This window comes from Xyrauchen texanus, chromosome 25 (genome assembly GCF_025860055.1).
Source record: "Xyrauchen texanus isolate HMW12.3.18 chromosome 25, RBS_HiC_50CHRs, whole genome shotgun sequence".
Taxonomy (NCBI): Eukaryota; Metazoa; Chordata; class Actinopteri; order Cypriniformes; family Catostomidae; genus Xyrauchen; species Xyrauchen texanus.
In genome coordinates, this window is record NC_068300.1 from 15,463,381 (window position 1) to 15,487,352 (window position 23,972).

The 23,972-nt window shown below is 37.9% G+C and overlaps 1 protein-coding gene across 1 annotated transcript; it reads right to left on the minus strand.

The window, feature by feature from the left end:
• On the minus strand, positions 1-23,167 carry LOC127619079 (protein SOGA1-like). The gene is given in 14 exon segments (XM_052091818.1): positions 1-985; positions 3,262-3,434; positions 3,437-4,656; positions 4,758-4,786; positions 7,038-7,289; positions 7,955-8,116; positions 9,424-9,495; positions 9,663-10,793; positions 11,764-11,829; positions 15,529-15,687; positions 20,246-20,470; positions 22,367-23,043; positions 23,046-23,092; positions 23,094-23,167. Coding segments are annotated over 14 exon segments (4,437 nt in total). The 3' UTR covers positions 1-835.
• Positions 23,168-23,972: the final 805 nt, after the last annotated feature.

Sequence of the window (23,972 nt, forward strand, 5' to 3'; positions counted from 1 at the left end):
TGAAGCCTGAAACATCATTATGGAGGTGACATGTCTAAGTGTTACAAATCAAACAATTACAATTCAAAAATTTATTAATCTCTGTTTAAGGTGCTTGGCCCTTGCTGTTGTTTGCATCTACATGACAGAAATGTTTACATTAAGATAGCTATGAAAAACAGGTTACAGTTATAAGGCATCTAAATATAATCAGTTTCCTATACACATTCTGCTATGCATAAAACATTATCATATCACAGAAATATTTTTCTTAGATAAGAAATGTTGCTTGATTTTTTTTTGTTTCCTAAATTAAAGTACAAATAATAATAATAATAAAAAATGTGTTTCAAGTATGTCATTAAAAATAAAAGTTATGACAAATCACATTGTGTTATCAACGGACTGAAGGGATGGTCTAAAGACTGTCTAAACAATAACAGCACCATTGATTCTGTACAAGCCCTATTTTTTATTTATCAAAATTCTACATTAATATATTAATTCAATTAATATTAGTATTATATAATTAATTATCAATTAATATCATTAATGGTGGGGCTCTTTTGTAATATTTTATTGCAGATTTTAGGATTAAATCTGCTGACTTACTATGGAATAAATGGTACATGGAAAACATGTTAAATGGAATTGCGAGACTTATTGTAACATAATTCAATATATTTAGTAACAATATTTAATAAGCAATCAGACAAGGAACTGGGCTGTGTAGAACTCTACAAAATTTGCCGAGCTTTTGCAAAGTTTTGTGGTCAAAGATTCCATGTATACTTTAGTGTCCCTATGTATGTGGGCAGCTGTGCCATGGTGTCAGTGCATATGATGACTCCGCCTCTTATTGTGCAAGAGGATCCCCTTTCACACCAGCTGAGGGGCATACATGTGGATGGGGCTTACTCTGACGGTGAACATGCCGATGGTTTTTGTTTGAAGGTCGGGCAAAGCAGGAGGTCAGGGAGCGTGAACTGCAGTCACAGGCTCCGTCCTGGCAAATAGAGAGGAAAGAATGAAAAGATATGCTCAGCTTAGCATTAAATAAATAGGTCACCCAAAACATAAAAATGATGTCATTATTTACTCATCCTTAAGTCAACCTGTATGCTGTTGTTTTATGCATAATGAATGAAACATAATTAACTATTTAAATTAACCATTTAAAATGATTTAAATTTCAGCCTGTTCATCACACAAAAGCTACTGTATGGATTCAGAAGACTTTGAATATAGTGCAGGAATTGTATGGACTACTTTTATGATGCATTTATAGTTTTTATTTATTATTATTAGTTTTTTTGTCCTTTTTGGAGCTTGACAGACATCTCATGGCAGATCAGTATAAACTGTAATTGTATGGAAAAGGCAAGATTCTTCAAAATTCTGTAGGGAATGACATGAGTGAGTGGGCAATGACATGAGTTTTTTCCAAAACGGAAAATTCAGTCATTGTTTACTCACTCCTGTGTTGTTATAAACCATATTTTTCTTTTTCTTAACACAAAGGGAGAAATTATGAAAACATTGTGCTCAGTGATGTCATAAAAATGGTAGATGATGGTCACCACCTCTTCAAGCTTCAAAAGGACACAAAAGTGTAATTCAGAAGTCTAATAAATAATTGAATGGACTCATGTCTTGTTCTGAAGGCAACAAGGTTCGGTGAGAAACAACCAAAACAAATGTATTATTAAGTGAAACTCTTGACCAACGGTTGATCTCATGTGCACGTTCATGAGAATGAAGGAGAGCAGTAGTTACACTGCATCTGCCTTCGAGATGGGGCATTCAAGTGAAAACTAATTTTGACCGCCACAGCGATAGTAACAACAGAACAAAACACAGCTGCACACAAAGCAGAGAACAGAAATTACAAAACATTTCTGAAGAATTTGTAGAATAGATTGGCCAGCCTTGGTTGTTTGAATTGGAGGACTCAATCAAACAGAGAGAGATTTAAGTGCTGAAGGTAGCCCATAGATTGTGGACCTGCACCAGTTCACAGTGGATGGGGCTGCACAGCAAGATGCCATTAATAGAAACCAAGCAATGACAGAATGTCCAGTCATTCATCGTGGCTGCTTAGGACAAAAACTCTAGTTAACATAAAAAGATACCTTTTATTAATTCCCCCAATTTGTAATGCCCAATTCTGAGACTGTCAACCCGCACATCTTATCATGTGGCTTGTTGACCGCATTTCCGCGGAGATATAGTGCAAGTGGAGGCTTCACACCATCCACCGCGGCATCCACGCACAACTCACCACACGCCCCACCAAGAGCGAACCACATTATAGAAATCACAAGTAGGTTACACCGTGTGTCTCTACCCTCTCTAGCAACCGGGCCAATTTGGTTGCTTAGGAGACCCGGCTGGAGTTACTCAACACACCCCGTGATTCGAACTAGCGAACTGGTAGCCTGCGTCTTTACCACTGAGCTACGCAGGCCCCCAAAAGATACCTTTTATTGCCTGTCATTTGGCGTCTAGTTAGGACACAGTGTGATTGTGGATGCCTTCTGCTCTTCTATCTCTCTCCCTTTCATCGAGTATTTTGATTCAAACAAATAACGCTGGGCATAGAAATGCATCTCCTTGCCGAATTCAAACTCTTCAGACATGTTTTTTGTCAGTTCTGTTCTCTGGTTTGTGAGCAGCTGTGTTTTGTTTTCTGTTGTTAAAATTGTTGTGGCGGACATGTTTTTTTTGTTTGTTAGTTTGTTTGTTAAAAAAATTTGTTTTTGCTTGAATGCCCCATCTCCTGAGCGGGTGCACCGTAACTACTGCTCTCATATAGTACATTCTCATGAACGTGCACAGGAGAACAACGGTCGGTCAAGAGTTTCACTTAATAATACTTTTCATTTCAGGATGTTTCTCACAAACCTTATCGTATTCATTTAGCACAAGGCAAGGGTTACATACAATAATTTAGTCGATTTCTAACTTATTGTTTTGAAGCTTGAAGAAGAGGTAGTCACATACACTGACATTATATGACATCACTGAGCACAACATTTTTCACAATTTCTGCCTTTGTGTTAAGAATAAGAAGGAAAGTAATTTGGAGTTATAACAACCCAGGGTAAATAAACAATGATTTAATTTTCATTTTTAGGTGAACTATGCCTTTAAGAAAACCGCTTAAGTGACATTCACAAAACAAAGCTTACATTCGCTACAAAACTGTATTCAAAACTTACTCATATCACCCTACTTGTTCTAGATTATTTATATAGTACTGAAACATTGTACCCCTTGTACCTCCAGGATCTTGTTCTTGCTAACTGAACCCCTGTTGATTTGGCTCTGGGTTTGGGTCTGGCTATGACTGCACACTCCCTCTTCTTTTTGGCCTTGTTTAATAAATCTCCGGTTAACAATCTTGGTGATGCTGTCATTTCTGACAAGTGGCACCGCTGGTATACGAGATGGGGGTGCTCTGATTTCTTTGAACCCACCAGACCCATGTGATTTCTTCGCACTGTTGGTGCTTTCTCTACATCAGCGTTGATCTTCTCTCCCCGACCACACACATTGCGCAGAAACTCCTGGACCAGACCGTACTTGTGGATCCCTACATTTTTCCGGCTGCAAGGTTTATCACTGGCCTGCACTGATACTGAGCTCGGTCTGCTACTTGTGGAACGAGCCAAGGCAGAACCTGGGGAACCACGTGATGACAGGCCCCACGGACCACGTTCCTTAGTTCCATATTCCAGCCTGGAGGAGGAGCTCAATGAGGAGGATGAGGACAAAGAGGAGGTGGTGAAAGAGGAAGAGGAGGGGGAAGTGGAAGAGGAAGACTTAGAGGGAAAAGGAGAGGAAGCAGAGTGTCTGCGTTGTATTTTTGGAGAGGTTGTGATTGGCTGAAGCCGCTCTGCTGGACCAGGTACTCTTTCCAAAGAATTTGATATCTGTGGTGTTCTTGCGGATACAAATGAGGTCACCCGGGGTGACCAGTGCTTTGTAGTGTAAAGACTTTTTGGACATTCCGTCTGTAGCCCAACTGTGGTAACTTGTGGCTGGGAGTGAGTTTGAGTGCCTGTACTAACATGCAGCACACTGCTAATAGAATCTCTTACTCTTTTACCCTCCATGGATTGGGAAGTTTGCAGCACACTTGCAGTAATTTCCTTCATGTCATCACTCAAGTTGGCTGAGACATCCAAGTTATTTAAAGCCAAGTGAGATGGGGATGCAACAGAGGTTTGAATAACAGAAGAGGATGTAGAGCTGATGACAGCCATCGAATCTCTCTCCATTAAACTTTGGCAGTCAAACGGAAGGCTGCCCAGCCAGTTTTCATACGCTGTGACCCAATCGTGCTTTACAAGTCCAGAAAAAACAGCACTGAAATGTGGTTCCTGGCTCTCCTCACATTCTTCCTTCTCGTCTCCTATCACAGAGCCCAGCTGGATCCTTTTTGATGATGGAGGGCTGTAATATATCCGAATGCTGGTCCTCTCTGGTGCAGTGTGGCTTCTTTGAGTTGATTTGTGGTTTAGGTTCAGACCAGGGAAACTGGGAGGCATGATAGGGCAGTCCCAGGTCTTACAAGGGTCTTCTCTGTCCACAAGGGCAGCCTCTCGACTGAGGTACTTCCAGTTTTTGTTGGATTTTTCTGTGCCAGTTTTGACTGCTGTTCTATTGGGAAATCTATTAAGAAATGAAGAAATCTCAATTAATTAAAAATTTTAGCAGTTATATGGTCAGATCATTTTAGTAAAGTTAAGTGCAAACAAAAGAATCACACTAACCTTTCCTTTTTTCCATCTGTTTCCATCATCTTGTATCCAGGGGATTTAAAGTAAGTGACAAAGAGTATTATTAGTGAACACATTATTCCATTATTTTTTTTACAATATTAATTATAAACAGTGCACCAAGTAACGTTTTTTTTACATACTTTTGGAGTTTGTGTAAATCATTTGTGAAAAAATGGGGGGTGGGGTGGGGGGATAATTTAAGTACCTTTAAATAAAGAGTGAAATGAGATACATGAAAGACAAAAGAGTGTTTCTTTAACTTCGAACAGATTGAAACTTATTTATTTTTGTTATATTAAGGTAACATTAAAACTTACGAGTTGGAATAATTTTTTTAAATACATTTAATATAGATTTAGCTGTTTTAGCCTTGTCCCAGACCCAAAATTTCAATATTAAACAATTAAAATTCTGTATAAAATCACACAGATTTAAAACTATGAAAATCTATACAAAGAATATACATAATAAATAAACATAAACCATTTACATTTTCATTGTATTTCTATAAATTTTTTCAAAATGTAATACTGTTCCACAGTTGTGGATTCATTTCCACCATGTCTAACAATTTTGCCGCTATTTAAAAAAAAAAAAAAGAAAGAAAAGGAGATAGAGAGAAAATGTTAGTGTACTTGTTAACCAAGTTCGACAAAAGTGTCAGTAAAGACCATACTTTAGATAAATCGTGAGAAGTGATATCTGAAGACAACAAAGGAAAATATTTGTGAGCTGAATATTTTATAGGCGCCATTTTCAATCAATATGTAATTTTGCCAAAGTATGTGCAAAATGTTATTGATTTTATTTAATTGTGTGTATTTATGATACATTAAATTTTAGCTATGAAATTAGCCTAGGCAAGACAAATGACTGCCATTTTATTTCAGATATAATTTACAATAATTTCCATCACTGTCATTTCCAAAACATAATTATATTTAACACAATACAAAATTTGAGATGTGGTGGAAATTGTGGTGGGAATTTTCATGACTTAATTCAAAAAATAAAATTGATAAAAAAAGAAAAGTGATAAACAAAAATATAATTTTAACATGACTAATTAGAAGTCTACAGTGCTAAAAGTGCCTGAAGTTGGAGAAACACACATATATGCTTGCATGAAAAACAACTATGACCTTTCAGAAGAAAAAAACAAATCTCTGACTGAATCTTACAGAGACTGTCTATAATTCTTCCCATATTAGTTTGGGATGAGCAATTTTAGATACATGATAATCAAACTAGAAATGCTGTCTTATAGGAAAAGTGTGTCAGGGAGGCGGTTGGGGATTACAGCAAAGTAAACAGCAAAACAAACAGAAAAGCTCTAGGATCAAGAAAAGTATTTGATAAATTCATCTGCTCTCCAACCAAGCCTTACCTAAACCTTCAAAAAACTGCCACTGTATTCATTCCACGGTTACTCTTTGCATATAAGATAATAAGCAAGACAGTCTGTGAAGAATGAAACTTCTTTCAACCTGAATGACAATATTCAAATTGAAGGTAACAGCTTAAATAATGATTAACCATTTCTTTTTTACTTTCTCTCTCCTTTTGTTTCTTTCTTTCTTTCTTTCTTTCTTTCTTTCTTTCTTTCTTTCTTTCTTTCTTTCTTTCTTTCTCTCGCTCTTTGTCTCTCTTTTTTCTTCCACCCTGCACCCTGTTACCCCCCATTTACTGTAAAGGAAAGTAAATTCCTTATTTGAACTTCATCTGAGCCTTGATAAGTCTCTGTTTCTCCCTCTGTGGTCAGTGTGGTTTGGCAAAGCTTTAGAGTCAGGAGTTATGATTGAAGCAAATGTTTGCAGTCAGCCTGCTGTCCTACAGTCCCAAAAGGGATTAGCCTAAATTCTGTTGCCATGAGCTGTTTTACAACCCTTTCACACACATACACACAGGACTCTCTACCCCCTGTTCATTTAGTGGGCCTGTGAAACAAGGCCATTTTGAGAGTATTATACATAGTGATTTACATGAGTTTTAAGCTAAATAATAGAGGAATTAGTAACAGTATTACAAATTGCATTACTAAAACCGGGGATTTAAAATAGTGTTTATAATTCAGACTTCAAACATCTGTCATAGGTTACGAAAATAGGACAGAAAGGTTCAGAGCTATGAAATATAAAATTAAAATATACATTAACAGAATTAAATCAATAATTATTTTAATGTAATGTTTAAAATGAATAAAAGAACAAATCACGCACACAACCTATACAAATGATTGTTTCTGTGTATTACAACAATTGTTGCCCTTACCTGCTCTTTTTCATTTTGCTTAGCTGTCTTGGAACATTTGCACTGCAATCTCACATGGTTCAGGTGTTCTATGAGTTCCTGCCTCTCAGAACTCCAGGTGTTCTCTCGGATCTTCAGTTGCCGTGTCAGGTCCATGACTGCAGCGTAGGACTCTGCTAACAGATGCTGAAGCTTTTTGATATGGTCTTTTTGTAAAGCCATATTCAGGTCTGATGGACCCTTAACTCCTACCTTCCCTGCTGGACCTTCCAGCTATGAGGAAATACAAACAACCTTGTCAGCACAACAACTAAGGTACAAAAATGACGAGCTCTCTGGTGCATAATGTTTTTCCAATTTCCTCTATAGGTCCCTACAGTCCCTAGAATATACTGGTTTCTCAAAGGCATAGTTCATGCAAAAATTTAAGTTCTGTCATCATTTATTCTCTCTTATGTTATTCAAAACCTGTATGATCTACTTTATTCCAGTCATTACATTACATTACATTACATTTATTCATTTGGCAGACGCTTTTATCCAAAGTGACTTACAAAAGAGGAAAACATAAGCAAATCATCTTAAGGAGACAGTGGTACGAAAAGTGCCATAGTACAAAGTTTCACTATCATCAAAATAGTATACAAAACAGATTTAAGTGCAACAAGAAAAGTAAAATTCTTTTTTTTTTTTATGATTCTCTTTCATTGTATTTTTCCATTAATGAATGAGAATGGTGGCTATCCATTTGGAACATCATAAGGGTGACTAAATGATGGGAGACATTTTTATTTTTGGGTGAATTATCCCTTTAAATTAAATGGAAATTCACTTGTTTAAGATGGTCTTTTCCATCTTAATGGAGATGGAGTTTTCATTAATATAACTGAGGGGAATTAAAGTTGATCATTTAGACCCCAAAATGTTTCGGTTCTCACCCTGCTTATGAGGCTCTTCAGCTCTGCACATTCCACAGCCCACGCTGCTTTGCCGTTTGCAAACTGCCGAATGACATATTGGGCGGCCCTGTGCTCCTCATAAAGTTCAGAGAACAGAGCCTGTAGTGCTGCCCTCAGGTCCGAAAGCAGGGTACTGCTCACCTGAAAGAGGTACAGTATATTGACCTATGGTGAATGTTCACTGGGCAATAGGTTTGTGCAATAAATTGGAAATGGGCAACAGGTCAGGACACATGGAAGCTAGCCATTGTAAAGACCAAAGTGTCTTTGCCTCTTGCCCATATTTAGCAATGCTATTGGGCAACAATGCCAAAAGAAAATGCATGTGTAACATCAACTTTAGACACTGGCACAATATTGTTCAGAGAATTTATAAAGACATTCACTTTTTAAATACCATGCATAAAATCCCCCTACAATTGGATAGGTGTACTGAGAACTAAAAAGTATCTGTGACTGCACTAAACTCTTTGAAGAGAATGCAATCCACGAGTTAGCCAGTCAGAAACTTCATATCAGAAACTTTCACCTCAAGAAGTGAAATTGGGGAACAGCTGCATGTTTTTCCAAACAATGGAAGAAGAGGGATTTCTATTAACATTATTTGTTAATTAATTCCTTTTGGTGCTGCTAGTAGTTGCCTACATAAGCTTAAATTCTTACACACTGAAGAATCAAATTCAAATATCTTAAGTTATGTCATAACAAGTGCTGCCAGTGGATTAACATTTTTAATCGTGATTAATCGCATCGTTTTTCGTAGTTATTCATGATTAATCGCAGATTTTGAAAGTGCTGAAATGCCTTCCACAGTATAAAGACAGAAATGTACCAATTCAAGTAACATTAAACGTTTCCCAACGTCTAAGAGGAAGTTTGACTAATTGAAAGAACTAGTCTTCAAATAGGTTGCATATTCACTGCAATGGGCATTAAATCTTGTAAACTCTCATCCTCCACAACATTAATAATTTGGCAGACTGTGGCTATCTGCTTTGTTACAGCAACCGTGAAGCCTCGTTCATGAATCGTGTCAGGGCGTCAGCGCCAAACACCAATTTAAACTCCAAGACAAAAAGGTCACATTCTGTGTTTTGGTGAAAGTTAAGACTTGGTGTGCTTCTGTGGTAATTAAAATGTGCCTTACTTAGGCTGTAAAAATACTTGATTTTTGTCACAAGTTCCACCTAAGCTTATTTTGTACATCAAATAGCATTAAAAGCTCCTTTCCCTATCACTTTATCAGTCACACTGAATCACCGCTATATGTGCTTGTGGTGTGTGTGTCAGTGTAATTACTCTGGGCAGACACATTACAAAGATTCCACCCTTCAAACCAGGGTTAATGCTGGTTTATGGTGTATTAACGATAAACGCATTATTCGCGATTAAGAAAAACGTGTTGAACTTTAATTAATCACTTGCACTAAGCTCTAGTCATAACTAACCTCTTGAGGGTTGTACTTGCATCCCTGTGACTCTGCATCCATTAGAAGATAAGGATCATTCTGACAGTACATCTGAAAAGAGAAGATGTATTCCATAACTTAACTGTGCTCTTATATCAGTTGCAAACCTTTAAAAAACAAACACAAATCCTTATCAAGAAAATCCTTACATCTTCATCATTCAAAATTGATTACCCAAAAGTAGGCTACCATGTTTCTGCCCATTTCTCCAAATTTACCTCAGACAGGTTCTTTCCATCTCCTGTGGGTCTCTCTCCCTGCCGCCACTGCTGAAGGAAACATTGGAGTTGCACAGTGAGCACCACTAGGCTATCCTGATTACATCCTTCATTACTGAGAGGAATTCTGGGATGAACAGTATTTCCTTCACCTGGACGTTCCAGTTTTGCTTGATTCTCAATTGCACAGTTTAAAGTCTTTTCTAGATCAGGTTCAGGGCGTTCTGAGGCGAAGTTTGACAGTACCTCCAACTTTTCTACAAGAGCATGCCACTGGGCCTGTAGCACCTCTAGTCCATTGGTTAAGGGACTCAACATGGGGTTCAAAAGCCTATGATTTGTCTTGCACTGAGGATCCATCTCTGTTTTGCTTAGGTAGAGGGCATCGGGTGTGGTCTTATGGGTAAATGTAGGTGAGAAGCCATTTTTTGCCAGGCCTGTCAGGAACTGAATGGTTGATCTAACAAGCATTGCCTGGTCGTGTATGGCCAGTAGACCCTCTAGGTCCATCACGCCAAGTGTACATTCAGGCTTTGCTTTTACTTCTTCCTCCCCACTGTGAGAGGACATCTTCTGCTCTACTGTTGGGTCACTGTCCCTATCTACTGGCCTCTCTCTGTGCATGTGGCTGATAGAAGAGTTCTGTGAATGTCCTTCCTCTAAATGGGTTTGATTCACCTGAATATTAGTTTGTGTAGCCACACCTTCTGCTTTCTCCAGATGTCCACCTCTAAGCGGCAGTTCAATCTCCCACTGCTCTCCTAATCCTTCGCTTGCTCCCTTCATGGACTCTTCTTCCTCCAGGTTTCCTCCTCTCTCTCGTAGTTCACTCATCTCTGCCCGCAGCCCACGGTTCTCCACCTCTAGCTCCACAATTCTTCGACTCAGCAGTGTGGCTTCTTCCTCAACCAGACGTAAGTGAACCTTGACCTCTGCTTCTCGGGTGTGGGAAGAGTTGATAGTGCCTGCTGCAACCTGGGTTTCATCCACCTCACCATATAGCAGACGATATTTGGCAAGCTCCTCCCGAATTGTCTCACTCTCCATGGCCATCTTGGTCAGCTTCTTGCACATGAGCGCAGACTCTTCTTTGGCAAAGTGGAGCTGGCATTTCAAATCAGCACTGTCATCCTGAAAATGGGTATATATATGTAAAACTTATTTACTCAACCTCATGTCACTCCAAACCTGAAGAATCTTCAAGCAGCCTTGTTTAATACTATTGGCGCTTCAAAATCTTGGTACACATTCACTTGCATTATGAGAACCTACAGAGCTGAAATCTTCTTCTAAAAATCTTTGTTTGTGTTCAGCAGAAGAAAGAAAGTCAAACACATCTGGGATGGCTTGAGGGTGAGTAAATGATGAGAACATTTTCCTCTTGGGGTAAACTATCCCTTTAATAACTGCTTATCAAAGGATCTGCTTATTTGTGGAAATGTCGCCAAACAAATCCACTCTGTTTATCTTTCGTCTTCTGAAACATACTACAGAAACACATGCAAAAGGAGTACGGTCTCTTCATAACGTGTTTCTGCGACTACAAAGCTGGGGAATATTAGATGAGGTAAGCATTAAAGCATTAAATGATTGGTTGTCTGTTGCTAAACAACTTTCTGTAACATTTTTACACCACATCATTTTGCACTGTAGACCTCTGGCACCGCAAATGCGTTGCTAACCTTGCTCTGGGGCCATAATCCAGGGTAAAAGCAGTGCTTAACCCCTTTCAAAATGACCCCCCTTTCAAAGTGTGAAGCATTGTTTTACTCGGGGTTAAAAGTTGGGCTTAAAAAGACAATAACCCAGGGTTAAGCACAGCTGCATGAGTTATTTATTTAATTTAAGAGGGAATGTTGACTTAAATTTCAGTTTGTTCATCACACAAAGCTATTTTATGTCTTCAGAATACATGGAATAAAGTGCATATGTTGTATATAGACTACTTTTGTGGTTCTTTTTGGAGCTTGACAGTTCCATAGGTGTCCCACAGAGAAAATAACAGCATAAGGCTTGGAATGTCATGAGATTATGTAAACAATGGCAAAATTATTTTTTTTTTTGGTATAATATTACTTTAAGCAGATAATTTCCAACTCACCTGTGGAGAGAACTTCTTTTCGCTTTTGCTGGAAGTTGATCTCAAACTTCTCCTCTTTAAAGAATTCTGTGAACGCACCACATCCATAATACGTCTAAAGCATTTTAGCAACTTATAATGTATATACAATTTGGCAAATTATATTGCTTAGGTTGGCCATTGCTCTTAAATTCTGTCCTCAAATGGTCATGAGTGTTCATTTGTGTTTACATTCATCACAGTTTGTTATTTTCCATTCTACCCTTGTCCAATGTGTTCCAAAACTGAAAATACTTGACTGTAAGGAATGCATGCACCTAGTAAACACACTCAATCATACACATGTAGTTAGATGGCAAGAACCCCAACTCCATTTCTATGGCAAACATCCATACTGCTTTAAGTATGTCAAGAATGTTGACTAGTTCAGACTCTGAGTCTGCTGATCTGTGGAAGGGCTCACAGAGGCTTAAACTCATAAAAGCACAAAGATGAGTAGAACGTAGACTATAATATTTTCTTCAAATTTTATAAAAAATAAGTTCAGTAACCAAGAAAGAACATATAGCCATAACAACAACAACAAAAAATAAATAAACAATTTACCTAACAAACATACTATCTTTGCATATACTAAACTAAACTTGCAATTTGCTTTTTTTTGTTAAGATTAGTGGATTCAACTAAAACAATTGTTTAATTATTTACAGCCTTGCACAAAACATTGGGTAAAAGTGACTATAATTTGACATGGATGAGTAACAAGTGTTCAGCTTGCATGTGGCACATCATGTTTCAGGTAGTGTGAGGCTCACATGAGGCCTTGATAATCTGGTTGTAGCTGATTTGTGCGGCGGGTAAGGATCAGGAATGGGCAACAGCTGTCCTGAGCTGAGCTGCTAGGATCCACCTCTAAGCACTGAATCCTGGATTAAAATGCATGCATGCTGTTTTTAAGGACCTACAGGCCTTCATAGCCAATGAGGGCAGATTTGTTTGCTTACTGTATGTTTGTGTAGTGGTGCCAGTCTCTCCCTTTTATTAATATTTTGTAAATAGTAGAGGTAGCAGCTCAAAAAATGTAAACTGTAAAAAGATAGATTTAAATGGATAGTTCGATTATAATTTATCCCTTTAAAAGGTTGGATTTCAGGTAATAAAGGTTTTAAGCACACCAGGATTTTCAGTATCTAGTAAGTGTTTTTTTTACATGTGGTAACTGCACATGATGACACACTTTTAAGCATGTGATAACTAAATTGGTTGGACAAGGATCTTTCCTTCTGACATATTTATAGTAACATTGCCACTCTTTTTTCATCCTTGTATTTCAATTGCTCCACTTTTTTGTTTTCTCTTCTCCCCCTAACTGCATTCACAAGTGAGAATGACAGCTGTAGTTTGAATTCAAACCCTTAGATCAAATGCCCTTCCCCGACAGTCAGCTGTTGGTTACACCCTACACACAGTCAGGGTAAAGTTCAGTCTGTCATCCTAACTGCATCATGAAATTAAAGTGTCTTGGCAACAAAACCACAAGCATAGCAGTAAAGTGATATACTGTAAGCACAGGTATGAAGTATAATGACACAAAGACTAGTGTAATAAATATAAAGGGCAAGCCAATTTATGATCAAATAAGACCTTAGTATTAAATAATTAGTCCACCCAAATAAGAAAATTCTGTCATTTACTCACTCCCGTATTATTATTTCACACCCACATGAGTTTCTTTCTTTCAAAGAACACTAAAGGAGATGCTGGCAGGGGAATATTAGGCACTAACAGCCTCAGTCACCTTTCACTTTCATTACATCTTTTGTAATACAATGAAAATAAATGGTGACTATGGCTGTTTGTGCCTCATATCTCCAGGCCAGCATTTCCTTTTGTATTCTATGGAAGAAAAAAATTCAAACAGGTTAATAACATACCCCTTAGAGGACAGGGCAGGATTTTTTTTAGAAAAAGCTTTATGTTCCCTTGCAATAACTTTTGTGTTCCTTGCAATAGTTTGCGCTCTTTCGCAATAAGTTTTGTGAGTCTTCGCAATAGTTTTACAGTACCATGATTTTACTAAAATAACCATATTTTAACCTTGACATTCATAATAAAACCATAGTACTAATACAGAAAAACAAACAATCCTAATTTTGTGGTTATTTTGATTTGACCTCAAATACCATGGTATTTGTAGTTACTATAGTTGCTATATTTGGATACTATATGGATACAGTACACTGTCATAACACCATGGGTTCTGCCAAAACAAAAGGTTACTTAGCTTACTTTTCTACTATAATATTACTATAGTAATAACTGTTTCAGTCCAAAAATAATTTTTTTTAATTATTCAAACAAAAACAAAACAGTTAGCCAACAACAATCATGGCTACTTCAATTTTACAATAGAGAAATCATATGGTTACTACAGTCTAAAATATTTTTATTAATTTATTATTTTTTAACATTATTAAATGCATTAGGTATCATTAAATAACAATGAACAACATATTTTACAGTAATTATTAATCTTTGTTAATGTTAATCAAAATAAAAAATGTTCTTGTGATATTCTTGAAATTAACATTAACCCAGATTAATAAATGCCGGGTCGTGATTCTACATATCCGGTCCCTTATCAGGCTAATCAAGCCTCCAAGAGGGACTAAGGCCGACTGCGGAAGATTGTGCGGGAGAGAGAGATCGTTTACGGGCATGTCCGTCATGTGCGTGTTTGTGTCTTGTGTTTCTCATTAAAGGGTAACTAAACCCTAAACCAACTTTTTTTAGTTAATGATCTGTAAGAATTTAGTTAATGATCTGTAAGAATAATTTATTAGTACTGGTCATTGATTCAAGTAATTTTTTTGACATTTGTGTATAAAGTGTTTTAATTCTACAATATATGGTGTAAAAACGTCTGAGTGCTGCCCTCTTCAGGTTGAACGGTGGCTACTGCAGTTGAATTTTCCTATTGGCTGTTGCGGTACTTCGTGACGTAAGCGGTGACAGCTGACGTAAGCAGGTTCCAGCTCACCACGCCAGAATTCATGTACATGTCGTCTTGCGACCGTGTGAGGAATAATAATAACATGACAGAATAACTGACAGCAGCTGTCAATTAATCCGTCACTACGAGTCTCAGGTGCCCCCCCGCTCAGCCCCGCACTCGGTTCGTTCCCTCTATCCCCGCCGGGGTCTGCCCACTTTTCCTGCATTTTCAAATATTTCTAGTGGGTGGAGTCAGACTCTGAGCAGGTGTTTAGTTACCCTTTAAACTATTATTTATTTTGTCAAGCTGGTTCTCGCCTCCTCCTTGCCCATCTATATCCCTTTATACTAATGTTTTTTACTAATGTTAACATTAACCTTATTTTAAAGGTTTAGCACAATATTACTATAGTAAAACAATGATACCCACAAAATAATTTCTTACCAAAGTTTTAATTTTCCTGTATTATCACTATGGTTTCACTACGATTATCATGGTTAAAATATGGTCAAGGTTGTAAAACCATGTGTGGCAAACTTATTGCAAGGGCACTCAGAACTATTTGAGAAAAAAACTTCTGCCCTGTTCTCTAAGGGACTCCATAATAACATGTGGATAAGTATTTGATAACAACATTTACATTTTTTGGGTGAACTATCCCTTTCCTTTCATGCAAAAGGGAGTATTGCTGAAGGAAACACTGCACAACTATAAATAAATCAGTGTTAGGTTGAGGTTTGGCTATGGTTAAGTGGAAGATTCTATGTAAAGAGCTGGTTTTGTGATTGTACCTCACGTGATTTATCCATCTCTGCCTGCAGGACCTGTTTGGCCACCTCCAAATCCTGTAGCCGTTCACGCAGCTCCTCATTTTCCCACTCCAGTCGAGAATTTTTCTTTTGAATGCTCTCTAGCTCACTGTGCAGACGAAGGGAGACACTTTTTGCCACCTGGGAAAACAAAATTCACATAATGTAATGTAAATATGCTGCAAACATTTGTCCATGCTTACTGTCCTTCATAAAAAAAATATTTTTACCCTTTCACATGTGCAAAGTTAATTTTGACATAAAATGTATTCCCGTTAATCCTACGGTATGTAGAGTCGCGTGGCACCATACGAGGGTCGGACGTGTTATCGATGAGCTCTGCACACTTTGTTAGTTTTTAATTATTTTTGTATCATAAACCAGTGAGATTCAATACACCCTGTTACATAATTGTTCTAAGAAGTCAACATGTCAAAGAATTCAAAATCATCTGGCTCTGGATATATTAAAAGACACTTACATGCTAAGCGGATACCTCAGACAGGCCCACAGACCAGGGACTCCAGGGTGGGAGAAATTCAGCGGCTACTGGCGAGCATGTCAGTAATTCTGACGAAAGTCCTAGCGGACCTGGAGGATCTTGCTGTAATACGTTGATCAATTTCCGCGATGGAGACCAAATCCTCTGAGTTGGTAACAAGAATCGGGAAGATGAGAGACGGATCGATTATCTGAGTCATTAGAGAGAGAATTAGCTGCTAATCTGCTAGCGACCAAGATAGACTTGGAACGCGTTTGGTAAAAACTGGAGGATTCGTAATCGGCAAAACAACGTCTGAATTGTTGGAATTCCTGAGCATGAAGAAGGTCAAGATATGGTGAACTTCCTAGACAAGCTCTTTCCGAGTCTGCTCGACATAGCAGGCCATAAGATGGAAATCGATCAAGCTCACAGAGTCCCAGCTCACAGATCCACTGCGAGAGAGCGAGAGAGAGACTCAGAGAAATTTCTGAGATTATCCAATAAAAATTTTGTGTTATGTGAGGCAAGGAATAAAGGAAGGCTCTCTTGGAAAAACCACAGCATTTTATTGTTCCTAGACTTTGCGAATTCGACAAGAGACAAACGTGATCGATTCAAGGAATGCAAGAAACTCTTACATCAATGGAAGATTTTGTACGCTTTTGCACTGATGTTCCCGGCCAAATTGAGAATGGATACTAAGGATGACCGCACAATATTTGCATGCCCACATCAAGCGATATCTTTCATAAAATTGATGGATTGAGGAAGTCATAGTGTGTTTCTCACGTTGCCTCCAAGTGAGCTTGTCTCGCTGAACATACACTTGACTGTCTGAAGAAGCTGGGCGCCTTTTTTCTTTGTTTTTGTGCCAGTTCCGCCTAGCAGCTGGAGTTTGTTTTGTGGAATTACACTCCTTCAGGACAGTTATGGATGAATCTGAACGTGCCTTGTGTTTGCTGGAGTTTGTTTTGTGGATAATTTTTTGAGGAACATTGGTCATCTGCTTCATTCATGAACAGCCAGCTCATTGAACATTTGTTTGACTGTCCGAGGAATATTTACAGATTTTTTTTTTTTTTTGTGCTGGTTCCACCTAGTGGCTGGAGCTTATTTTGTGGAGGAACACACCTTAGATACAGTTTTGTGAATGAATCTACCTGTTATTTGTGTTTATTCTGCCTATTGGCTGGAGTTTATTTTATAGATAATTCTTTGTTATGCAATTCTGTCACACAAAATATGCACCTTTAGCAATCAGACGGCAAAGTTGTCACGGGGTCTCTCGTAGGTGTACATGGACTTTTTGAATTCAGAGGGATGGATACCAGTTGGTGCTGTCGTGCGTGAGGTTAATGTGTGCATTTTTCTTTTTTCTGTTTGCTTTGTTCTGGGAGAAGTTCGGGGGTTGATTGTTGCACAATGTGGAATGTGTTTTTTTATTTTTTTTATTTTGACTAGTCATTTTCTTATATGTCAAAATGTAAAATGTTAATATGAGAGGATTATCCACGTGGAATGTGAATGGGTTGGGACACCCCATAAAAAAGGAAGGTTATTCATTTTATTAAACATAAGAAATATGATATAGTGTTTCTTCAAGAAACGCATTTTTACCCGTAGGAAGCTGAAAAATTTGGGAAGATATGGGGTGGGCATGTTTTCTTTAGTGCTGTCTCAAGTAAGAGCAGGGTCATTACATTGATAAGTAAACATCAATAATTCAAATGTCTCAAACAGATTAAAGATAAATTAGGAAGAGTCATTATTGTTTTAGCAGAAATTCTGGGACAAAGGTTGATTTTGGCTAATATTTACAGATATTTGGAAACTTTTGAACCCAACTGGCAGGGACTATAATTTTTTTCATCAGTCCATAAGATCTATTCTAGATATACATATATATATATATATATATATATATATATATATATATATATATATATATATATATATATATATATATATATATATATCTAAGTCCCTCATTTCGTCTGTTGTGGATTGCTCAATTGGAAACATCTTAGTCTCAGATCACACCCTAGAGGTGTTGCCACAAATAGAGAAAAATAAATATAGTTGGTGTGTTAATGTATCCCTTTTACAAACTCTTGCATTCCAACAAATGTTAAAGACTGAAATTAATGTTTATATGGAGACTAACTGGTCCTCAGTATCCTCTGTGGGTGTGGCTTTGGAGGCACTTAAGGTGGTTCTTAGTGGTCAGATCATACAGTATGCCTCATTCATCAAAAAATCCAAAGCACAAGAACTCGTGGAGTTGAAAGGGAAAATTAAAAGTGCCGAGGCAGAGCTGAAACGCAGAATGTCATCTGATGGCCTCAGAGAATTGACCCAATTGAAATACAGATATAATACTATTTTGTTGTGAAAGGTGGAGTTTTGGCTATTCAGGGCAAGACAGTCGTACTTTCAGTCGGGGGACAAAGCAGGGAATATTTTGGCTAGATATATAAAGCAGAGAGGGTCTTTTTCTACCATTCCCTCAGTGAAATCTGCTGGTGGTGAAATTTCTACCTCGGCCATTGATATTAATAATGCTTTTAAAGAATTAAATCTGGTTCTTTATAGTTCCATGTCTTTATCTACAAATGAAGATATTAGAAACATCGTGGAACCATTAGAACTTCCTAAACTGACGACTGAGCAAAAAAATTCTGCGATAACCTTGGAGTTTGATGAGGGCAAGGCTCCATGGCCAGATGGCTTTGCTGTTGAATTTTTTAGATCCTATGCTACAGAATTGGCTCCAATTTTGCTAGAAGTTTATACGGAATCATTAAAGAATGGAAAGCTTCCATTCCATGGAAAGATTGACTATGATCCCTCTCCTTTCCTATCACCATTGTGCCCTTGAACAAGGCACTCATCTCCAGATTGCTCAAGGGGTTAATAACAATTGCCAGCAATGCCTAGGGAAATCGTTTAGAATGCATGTAATTATGCCATGGCATTCATGGCATTTCTGTCCTTTTCTTTTTTTATAGCTTAGGACAAAACAGTGTAATCAGTCTCAATATTGCCTTATAGCAGTTGCCTCTGAAACTCAGGATTCTCTGAAGAGAAGAGGTGACATTAAATAAGATGCTCTTAGATATCAGATTGCAGGCCACTCCTTTGGGGGTTGCTAAAGACTGAATAACTTGAGGGAGTGTTGGTGCGGACGCTGAATGGTGATGGGCACACACACACTGGCCCAGTTTGTGAAATGAGGGTATCTAGTTCTCTTACATGCCTTTAAAATAGACTGGTCATGGACGTGCCCACAAAACAGACAAGCAGCTGTGTTCTGACACATCCCCTGACACTGGTACAGTCCTTGACACATATACTGTACACATGCAAATACACAATTTCATACAACCTAGTTCTGTATCTTTTGTGTACAATTTTATGTTTCTACACAATAGAAATTAAGGACTTATGCTGTATGTTCATACTGAATAAACATGGACACCAAAGTGAATTCTTTTCATAGTATGGGGGCAGATTTAAAAAGAAAATGGGCATTTTATGTGGGTTGCCCTGCTGAGTAGATTGGTAACGTTCATTCAGAAAGCTATTTCTCTGATTGGCTAAGAAGTTTAAACCAAAAATGCTTATGCTGTGAGTGGCCCGCCACAAACTGAGCTACACGAATTGCCTGCCAAACAGAACACTGAGGGTTTTCCCCCATTTTACCAGTAAAGTCAGCTGGACTAGTTCCAGAAATAAAACCTCTCACCACACACTTAGACGTCAGACTATAAAACAAAATCTGATCTTGTGCCTCTGAAATTATGTTTTACCAGTGCAATACTCAATTTGGCTCACAAACCAGAGGGGTAGTATTACACAACACCACTGAGTGCATACTGAATCATAAAAAACATAGAGAATTGACTCATATAATGACTTACTATGCAACATTTTACTGGTACTAAGCGTTAAGCAATTCTGATAAACATCCTGTACTGATGAATTCCATGGACTGCATCCAAATCCCTAACAGTGTTTTTCCTGTACATGCGCCACTGTAGCTGTTGTTCTGTAGCTTAATTGCATCCATGTCATGAGGAAAACGTTTATTTAATTAAACTTTGAATGTCAATGGCAAGTTGAAGTGATATGCTTTGTCGTTTAATCTGAAATGAAGAATTCTCGCACACAAATTTACTCAAGACCAGCAAACCAACAGCGAAAACGCTTCCTCACCCTAATATCATGTTCTAGCGTCCTGATAAGCTCCCCATCCACCTGCCCTGTCTGGGCTACTCGAAGGCTGCGTCTCTCTGCTTTCCTGAGGCGGTACTGAAGGATGCGGCAGGCCTTGTTGGCTTGTTCCAGCTGCTGCCTGAGTTCCTGCAGCTGGTACGCATCCTCCTCCATGTACACGTCCCTCATCTCCAGCATCTCTGAGCGGAGCTCTACCATCTCATCCTAAGAAGGCAAAAAAGCAGGCGTTTAATAAAGATTGTGTCATCATTCACTCACCTATATGTTGTTCACATATGGAACCCAAAATTAGATGTTAGGCAGAATGTTAGGCCTCAGTCACCATTCACTTTCATATATGGAAACATATACAATGAATGTAAATGGTGACTGAGACCAACATCCTACCTAACAACATCTAATTTCGTGGAGAAAAGAAAGTCACACAGGTTTTGGAAAAACATAAGTTTTTTTTTTTTCGGTAGATAAGAACAATATCAATGACTTAAGTAAATTAATAAATTAAAGTGTGTGTGTGTGTGTGTGTGTGTGCAGTATGATTGTTGTGTAGCCTTTTCAGGGAAAATTGTTGCAAGTATCAATGATAATCAGGTCTCTAGCCACTTCATCCAGCCAGGCCACACCTGGCTTCCCGCATGCTGGAACCTGGTGAATGTGCCAAGACTGACATATCGCCATGCTATTTGTCGCCTTCACAGATACACTGATGGCACTTGTGTTGACTTCTTGATTTCTACTTAAGCACTGGCCATTTAATCACAGTAAAGTGTGTTTCATTTGCTTAGTAGTCTCATCTTTGCATTACGTGTTAGAGACAATGAAGAATAACACAAGCCAATTAGCGAAAGTATAAGCACTTCTAAGCATTACTAAGTCCTACTGTCAAGCCAACACATGGAGTGTATTTTTGTTTTGTTCATGTTTGACTGTTTCTATGTATTAGCTATTAATTTAGTTTAGTTTAGTTATGTGACTGTTTATATTTTTTATTCTACGGTTAACAGTGTAGTAATCCTTTTAAGCATGAGCTACAGTATTACGAAACAGATCATGGATTGTTTTAAAGGATAGTTCACCCAAAAATGACAATTCTGCAGAACACAAACTAAGATTTTTAGAAGAATACTTCAGCTCTGTTGGTCCTTACAATGTAAGTGAATGGTGACCAGATCGTTGAACCTGCAAATATCACATTCAGGCAACATAAAAGTAATCTACAAGACTTGTGGTTTTGGTTAAATCCATTTCTTCAGAAGCGATATGATAAGTGTGGGTGAGAAACAGATCAATATTTAAGTCCTTTTTTAATATAAATCCCATTTTGAAAGTGAAATTGGATATTTATGGTAAAAAAAAGGGACTTAAATATTGATCTGTTTCTCACCATCACTTATTTTAGATTAATTTTATGTGGTCTGTATGTGATTTGTGGAGCTTCAAAGGTCTGATCACCATTACAATTTCACTGTATGCACCAACAGACCTGAGGTATTTTTCTAAAATACTTTTTGTGTTTAACAGTAGAATGACAGTCATACACATTTGGAATGGCGTGATTTTAAGTTTTGGGTGAACTGTCCCTTTAACACTTTACATCAAGTATGTATGTGAACATTAGTTAATGCAGAAGTTAACATGAATAACTAATGAACTGCACCTTAACAGCATTTATTAGTCTTAATTATGTTAATTTCCATATTAATATATTTTTTTTTAATAAAAGTTGTATTCGTTCACATTAATGCAATATGAACTTACACAAACAAAAACCGAACAATAGTATTTTGACAAATTAACTTTAACCAAGTTTAATAAATGGTGAAATATATTGTTCATTGTTAGTTATTAGGTCTACCTAATGCAATAACTAAATGTAAAGAATAAAGCATTGTAAAGTGTTACCCGTGCTTTATTTTGACTCAAAATGACATATTTACTTATTTAATTAGTTATTGCTTTTTCGGAATATACTTCCTCATACAAAGGTTAAGCTACATGGAATTAATTGCAATAAAGGATTAACCTCTAGTGTAACCTATCATTCCAATGAAAGATCCAATTAATAAAAAAAATCCTAATTGAACAATCAATAAACCTCACCTTTAAATATTCATTTTCCGATCTTAAGTCGTCAATCTCTCTCAACAGATCCTCGTGCATCCCATCAGAAAAGTCTGCAAACGCGCTGATGTTCACGCGACTGTCAAAGGACGCGTATGACCTCTGGTCTCCAGGAGAGATGCTTCCCTCTCCAAAGCCAAGCCCGGGGGACAACGTGGCACCGATCACACCATCTTCATCTCTACGATCGGATATTTGCTCAGTTGAATCGCCCATCCTCTCTTCGTCGGCTCCCCTGTGACTGGACTCTGGCTCACCAAATTGGGCATTAGTGGAATGCTTGTGCTCGTCCGATGCGTCCGAGATCTCAGAGCTGCTGTCCGTGGAAGACGGTTTCCCTGTAGCACAGCCGGAGTCTTTACTCAAATCATCGGATGTGATGCTTGCATCCGATAGTTTTCTTATCCCAGACGATTCACTACTGCGATTCAATCGGCATGGTGACTGATTGGGTTTTTCTGGGCGTTTTCTAGGCTCTGGTTTCATCTCCTTGTGCCCATCTTTTTGTGCGCGGTGCATGTTTGGCGTGCCAGACGAGCCGCGCTTGGATTCCTTTGAATGAGCCTCTTTAGATTTGCTCTGCGATGGTCCAGGGTTGGTTTTGGAGAAAGCGCTCGCTTGAGGTTCTTTTGAACTAATCTGTTGCACATTCGCCAGTGGATTTGTCTTGACTGCGGGTGGCTGCTCCCGTCTCCACAGTCTTTTATCTTGCCCGTCCCGTCCGTGATGGGATGAGCGTGCATAAGACGCAGGATTGGCCTCAACTTTTGTCTTTGTCATTAGGCCTATTGGAACTCTGAGACGAGAGACCGATAAGAGAGCTCAGATTTCCTGTCGTGTACTTTTCATTATTTAGAAGGGGAAAATGCTTTTTGGGGAAAAACAAATTACTACGTAAAGTTTAAAATAATTAAATCCCAGTGATTAAATGAATGATGCAGTATCCTCTAACCTAACGAGTCATCTAGCGTTTAGGTAAGAGGAGGTAAAGTTAAGATAAATCTGGTTAAAGCTGCTAACCCACTGGTTGAGTGAGCATGTCTACTGTGTGTGGCCATGTGCTTTAAAAGCTTCAAAGTCTCCACCCCGTAAACGGAAGCTCTCTTTTTCACCCCCTCTCTTTGTTGCATGCGTATAATCCATTACAGTGGTACCAAATAAATGTTTTAAGAGTAAAACATAAGGAAGTATTTACAGAGGTCATGCGTATAGCATCCTGCATGTGGAGTGTTAAAATATCCGAGGGTACTTTTTCTTCTTTAATATATACGTAGCCTCTGTATGATATTAACAATATTTTGTATACGAATTATAATGATGTCAGTAATAGTCTCTAATTGCTTACTAATAAAATCTAATGATATAAGATAATTGATAGGACATTTGTTTGTATATATAGTTAAATATCTTCTCTATTCTATTCTAGTTTGTTTCAAAAGGAAAAAAGTTCACAATTCCAACTCCACAGTACTACAGTAGGCCTACCTTAGAAACTTAAAGGATAATTATATTGTTCTGCCATCTAGTGGCTTTAAAGAAATGTGGTGGGTTTAATACATGTTAAAGGGATAGTTCCCAAATTTTA